The sequence below is a fragment of the Nanorana parkeri genome, unplaced genomic scaffold, assembly GCF_000935625.1.
Source record: "Nanorana parkeri isolate BGI_ZX_2015 unplaced genomic scaffold, ASM93562v1 scaffold1523, whole genome shotgun sequence".
Classification (NCBI taxonomy): domain Eukaryota; kingdom Metazoa; phylum Chordata; class Amphibia; order Anura; family Dicroglossidae; genus Nanorana; species Nanorana parkeri.
In genome coordinates this window covers 269,818-276,859 of record NW_017307791.1, presented here as the reverse complement: position 1 = coordinate 276,859, position 7,042 = coordinate 269,818, and the positions used below count along the sequence as shown (strand labels likewise).

Sequence of the window (7,042 nt, the reverse complement as noted above, 5' to 3'; positions counted from 1 at the left end):
TTTTTTCTAGATGACTAGGACAAGGGGGATTACTGTGGGGGAGGGGGGGTGGATTACTGCACATACAGATATTTGTTTGAATGTGCACTTCAAAACTAAAAAAAAATAGCTGTGACACGAATACAAAAAATACAGCATACTTGCTCAGAGCTTATTTATTTTTATCCAGGCATACGTGTTATGCACCAGTCTACCCTATCACTGGTGATCTGGAAATCACTTTTGCTTTCATGTTTGTCATACAGGATGGCAATCCACAAACACACTCAGTATAGACTCATTGCTGTCCCTCATACACAGAAAGCCTGAAAGTGTTGGTGCTTTTACAGCTACCAATTAGACCTACACCTACCTTGAAGATTGAATATGACTGGCGATGCGTGAAGAAGATGAATTAAGGGGAGGTTACACTGTACAGGTTCAGGCAATCCAGCCATTCCTATATTTGAGAAATCTGGCTGCAGTGAGTTACAACAAGCTTAGTTTAAGGTAAACTGAGATAACTTCCTGATTTATAGAAGTTGCCCCTTGGATAGGGTTACTAGTTCCTTGATTGATTGCGTGTGTTGCGAAAGAATGATTTAGAGCAGAAGAAAATGTCATTTGTAAAAACCTTTGGGCATATAAACAGGTTCTTATTTACCAGAAGACACTTATAGTTTGCCATCTTAGAATCCAAGAATGGAGAGTGAAACACCTAAAAACTATACTAAACATATACAGCATTATTCACAAAAGGGTGAAGAGTTTGGAGAAGGCAGGAGAAGTGAACAATCTAGGACAATATAGCTGGTTTGGAAAAATTATCCCAATTCAGCTCACTTTACAGTTTAGCTATGTTGTCCTAAATTGTTCACTTCTCCTGCCTTCTCCAAACTCTTCTCCCTTTTGTGAATAACCAAAATAATAATTGTTTGCTTGTTTTTTTCGCTTGTTTGGTCACTTCTGAGCACTTGCAGGTGGAAATGGGTCAAAAGCATTCGACAATAAAACTCTCTGCAGTTATAATAGTATGCAGCCATCTGTAATCTCATTATTAGTGAACATCATAGCCCAATAGTAGGTATGCCCAAAAATGTAGACATCATGGTGCCTCAAGTAGTTCCTTCCAGAATTAGTATTCACAGTATTAATCATGTAACATGGATGGTAATACGAAAGCTGGAACTTGTACCAAAATGGCATTATTGTCCACTTGCTCTTATGAATTTCTCAGTACAGCCTTGAAAAAGTCCCCTTTTTTCTCTAATTTTAAAAAATGACCAGTGGATTAATCATCATGTGTCATTTGTTTGATTTAATTTCCTCACATTCACTGAATTGTTTGCAAAGTAAATAATAGCTATGGACATTTATTGTTGATTGTAGTATAGGGTCAGTGATAAACGATTGGGTATTAGAGGTAGCACCAGATGTGAGGTCCATGGTTCATGGGGGTAGAGGATAGGGATGCACAGATACCAGTTCAGATACCAGTGCTGATATTTGGCATTTTTACAAGAACTACCAAGGTTGCAGCGGCTTCAGCTGTGACTGGGCCCTGGCACTCCACCACTGTCCGGAAATTATTAGTCTGTATCGTTTTAGAAAAACTGTCACATGACACTAAAGAAAAACTGTATCAGTAATTGGTATCTGTGAGGATATGTACAGATATCGGTACTTGTACTTGGTCTGGAAAAAAATTGTATCGGTGCATCACTGATATGTATGTATATAAACAAATCATACATTAAAACGAGTATGCACAAATCCCAGTAGCCTCGTAGCCAATGTTCCTTAAATATGACAGCTGCCTCCTAACTTTTGAGTTTTCCTGTAGTCTAGTCTTGGAGCTGGAAAAGTATCAGTACTTGCATTTGTACCAAGTACGAGATCTTGGTATCTGTGCATCCCTAGTTGAGGATCCACTCAGATTAAGAATATTTATCTCCTTTCTTTTTGTGACATGTAACATCATGATGTGTTTTGGGTTGCTGTTAATAGTAGGAATAATGAAAAACAATAATAAGAAAAAGAATGATGATTTTTTTAAATGTACCCCTGTATCTAGCACTACAGAACACAGGAGTTTGGCCACCTTAGATTGAATTGGTTCTGCATAGTTTATGCTAGGGATGCACCAATACCGATACTAGTATCGGTGCCGATACTGAGTATTTGGGCGAGTACACGTACTTGCCCAAATGCTCCAGATCCCGATAGTGGAACTTCCAGTATCAGGAAGCTGGGCGCCGAGTCACTACACGCTTGGTTGGATTGGCCAATCAGGAACCTGGGCGGTGAGTCATTACCCACCCCCCTGCTTCATGATTGACCAAAAAGCCGGCTCCATGCTTCCTCCTCACCTGGTGAGAAGGTAGCATGGAGACAGCTTCCCAGCCAATCAGGAAGCCGGGCAGCATGTAATGACTCACCGCCCTGCTACCTGAATAGGCGGGAAGCTGGCCAATCAGGAAGCCAGTCATTACACGCCGCCCAGCTTCCTTAATGGGACTTCTGGTATCTGTATTCAGTATCGGCGAGTATAGAAAAGAAAATATCGGTAGTCATACTCGATACCCAAAAAACAGTATTGGTGCATCCCTATTTTATTCATATACACATTTCTGTACTTACTACACTTTATTAAAAATAGTTATTTAGATCAAATTAATTATTTTAACTTATATTTGCAAAAAGCTATCAAGCATTCTGTGGTTAAGGGCATATATGCTTTTTATTCATTGACAACAAATAAATATTGAGCAGACAGCTGCATTGTCTATTTCCTGTCCTGCAGATGTTTGTGACTTAGTGAGAATGATAGAACTGACAAATACAGTATATGGCAGCTGGAAATACTTTACTGTACCATCTATTATTTTCTGGCATAGTGAGTTCATGATACATCTGCAATACCTCAACCTATTATAGCTATCATCTATAGAAATTTGAGTTTATTGATGTCTTTTAACCATTAATCTCTTAATTATGTAGCATATCAAAGCAAATTATACATGAAGTATATTATTTCTTTAAAGGGACATTATACACAGATTGCCACATTTGCAGAAAATGGTGCATGAAAAAGAGGTCTAAATTGCAATTCCAAGCAATAAGGCAAATCAATCCGTGAACTGGTAATGCACTTTAGGGAACACTGCAGATGTGCTGAAGACAGAAAATCCATTTAGCTTACCTTAATCTCAGTTCTATGTAATCTACTGCAACCTGAATCAAAAAACCTCCTTACCTGTGGGAAGTAGGCTTCCTTCCCGAAGTCTGAGCTGTGTAATGTACTCTTTTTAAATGATGTATTACCATTCAGATTCAGTCTTCTAATACAGTTCATAATTAAATAAGAAGCAGTAAAGAACTTCCCTGTAATGACACATCATGATTTCTGTATGCTAGGGATGGGAAGTAGCTTTCACTGGGTAAGTTTGGGAATAGCTCTACTGCATTACTAACATGCAATAAAAGGGGTTCCAAGATCACCAGATTACTGACAAAAGGGAATAGGGAGTCCTACTCTACAACTAGGCCTAGGTAGGGAGACAATTTGTGCATTCATGGTCTTCATTTTCCATCTAGACTGAAGTGTACTTTTAATAATATGGATATATTTTTATATATATATATATATACATTGTATATCTGTGTGTTTATTACATTATTTGAACATAAAATATTTAAAATCATTTATTTCAATATCATATTTAAAATCAAGGTGACATTCCAGGAAGCATGCATTTTGGGTTGGAGGACACTAGTCTTCAGGAAAAACATATAAAATATATAGGTCTATATAAATACAGCTGGCAATTTCATTCAGTAATATATCAACTGCTTCATTCTAGGCTGGACCCTGACATGGGTAGGCATAACTGCAGTGCACAGTAAACTCCAAATATTATTATTACTATTATTATATGGTATTTAGGAGGAGTGCATACAGTTTGCGCAGCACTTTACAACATATGGGTGGACAGTACAATTACAATACAATACCACACAAAAGGATTAGAAGGCCCCTGCTTATAAGAGCTTACAATCTACAAGGAGGGGCAAGTAGATGTTAGCTTGATCCAAAACTCAGTGTGTTCATGTATGTCTTTGTTAGAGTTCAGTGTCTATGAATTTAAATAAAACATTTTGACCAGAGTGGTTGCTATTTAAGGGTCCCCAACATGTAGTCATTACAAAGAGTATATTTGCTTTTAAATTGATGTTAGAGCTCTAAAGCTCAGTTGCAATAATGTAAATGATACATTTGCTTACTCTTTTTCTTTCTGTCAATCTGTAATAAGATCCCCACCCTTACTTTCCTCTCTTTAATGCTGGCCATAAAAAACACTTTCTAGCAATTTAGATAACTTTCAGCCATTGTTCAACTGCTCAAATAATGGAATAGAACAATCCACCATGCCCTACAGTGATGGTAGGGTGGCTTGATTTGTTCTTCTTTGCAGTCAAAATATGGTTGAAATTGCTAGAAAATTTCCTTGGCCAGGATATATCTAAACTCTTCCCAAGCCAGACTGTTGCTGGCAGACATGAGAGAGTGGAAAGTGCGGTGACATAAACCCGTGTTGACTTCGAACATCCAATTATGTGAAGAAAAAGCTCAGGTTTTTCAAATCCCCCACCCATAATTGGATATTTGAAGTGCACAAAGGCTAATGTTACCTTTCTTTACAGCATAGAAAATACGTTTCTTGATTTTTTTTTTATTCCCTTCTAAGTATTTCTTCTTTGACGCTTTGCTTGCTTCTCTCTCGGCGTCCCTTACTTTCTTCTGCTGCTAGTTATATAATTGAAGTCCTCCTACTGTGTTACTTGTACACAAACAAGCTTTGGTATGTTTACTCAGCTTAGGAAATATTGGGAAGCTGTATTCATTTTGAATAACCCATTAGTAAGTTAAGAACACGTTGAGAACAAGGACATTAAAAAACTAAACAACAAACAAAATTTTTTTTATAGTAAGTCTGGCCCAATTAATTAAAAAATCAAAAAAACCTTGAAGGTTTAATGTCGCTTTAAGCATTTAGGCAGAGCCATTGTAATAGCTGTATATTGCATTAGTGTCTAAAATAGAAACCCTAACATTTAAAGCTGTAATACAGGAAAACTTCTAAATGCACAGATGAAATACAGACACTCCTCGGTATACGATGGGGTTAAGTTCTGATAAACCCATTGTAAGGTGATCATATCGCAAATATTTGGATTGGATTTATTTGGGGAGTTGTATATACATGAGATATTCAACACTTCAAGGTATGCTAGACTATGATATACTGTGTACACTAACGTGAGGGCCCTGCCGCTGCTATAGTATATAGTCGACCCCCACGAAGTCGCGGTTGAGAATTCGCACCCTCAGTCGCTTACGGATTTTTCCCATATAGGGGTAACATCAGTATTTCACATTCTAGCACTGCGGGAGACATAGCAGTACTGTACAGTATGCAGGTTTACCTTTACATTCTTTTTTTTAAGGGTAATGTATTAAGCTGAGTTTGAAATTATATTAAAGTGTTTTGGGGGCATATTTAGGGTTTAAACTATAAAAATAGGCATTTATAGGCATTTTTTGACCACATTCAAAATTTGTGTTTTTTCACAATTCACGGGTGCTCTATGAAGGTAACCCCCACTATTTTCGGGGGTCGACTGTACCATCATAAAGCCAAAAAGTAATAAACTGATCCATCATAACCCGAGGAGCATCACACAACCCGATGAAACAACCCAAGACATATAAAAATTATCAGGTGTTTTAACTCTCTGGCTTCTACAAACAAAAATGGTGGATTGACCCTTTAACTGTATTGCACATACCTTTAAAATATTGTAACTTTTAGTAACATTATAGTAACATTACTGAATGTATCCTCAAATATTCAGTTTCAGATACTAACTTGTTCTACTCATCAAGGTTCATCTCACCTGTTGTAAAAAATTATTTACGTTTTCACATAGATAATGTGGTATTCCATTAAATTTTTTGCTCAATTCTCTTTCTTTAGCTACATTGCAAACCAACGTTTTTTCGCCTCAATCAATGAAGATGATGTTAAGATTTATACCGGCCTCAGAAATCTGTAAGTATATTCTATTTTATTAATGTAGTGTGGCAACCTCTACAATATGTAGTGCTTCTCTGTTAATTAACTGGAGCTGGTGGATCAAAAACAAAACTTGTGTTGGTTTCCATGGGTTTTCCTAGGAACCTTTTGGAAATTTTACTTTATTTGATTAACTTTCTGGGCACATGACTTCCACCTGAGTCTGAAATTGCTCATTTAACATGTCAAGGTAAATTAAGATACAGGCTGATAGGACTGGTTGTGAATTAGATACTGTTGCAAAAGCTAAAGTAATAACATTTTGTCAGCTCATTAGATTATCATGAGTGGGTAGAGATAGAAAAATACCAGTTAGTGGTGGCAGATTTTTGCATAGCCAACATAGGCTGCTGTCTAGGGCAACAGGGGATGCCAGGGGCAGCCTACAGCCTCCCATGAGTCATGTCGCTGACATTCTTGTGTAAAATTACAGACTGCTGACCTGCCTGCCAGTGCAATATGGTTAGATCCTAATTGAAACTGTTCCTATGCAGTTTTGTGGTGTACTGTTGTGTACTGTTTGCATATAGCTCACCCATCCTAAGATCGCACTTTACAAACTGCTAACTGAGAAGAGACAGTTTTGCATGCTTTTGTAGTTGTCAGTTTTAGGTGGACTGTCTTTTTCATCCCCCAGCCTCAGCATGCCTTGACTACTGATCTTGATAATGTAATACAAAGTATAGCCAGTTGACCAGAAAAGGAGGGGGGCAGCACACGTCAGCTGACCTAGCAGGGCAAGAAGTATAAATCTGGCGCTACAAACACTGTTATCAGCTATCATCATCCATGAATTCAGCAGCTTAAAATGGACTGTTTTGAAAGGATTAATTGTACACAGTTCAATACACATGAAATAATAATGAGTCTGGTACTTGTATTGCATATTTCACATAACTAATTATGATATATATATAGATATATCT

General features: G+C 37.4%; 1 protein-coding gene across 2 annotated transcripts in view; it reads left to right on the top strand.

The window, feature by feature from the left end:
* The window catches only part of NTRK2 (neurotrophic receptor tyrosine kinase 2), a 201,916-nt gene that overhangs the window by 11,674 nt on the left and 183,200 nt on the right, over positions 1–7,042 (top strand). For both annotated transcript variants that reach the window (XM_018570374.1, XM_018570373.1), the window contains exon 2: positions 6,018–6,092. In XM_018570374.1, coding sequence (XP_018425876.1) covers positions 6,018–6,092 — 75 coding nt within the window. The remainder of the gene's footprint in view (positions 1–6,017; positions 6,093–7,042) is intronic.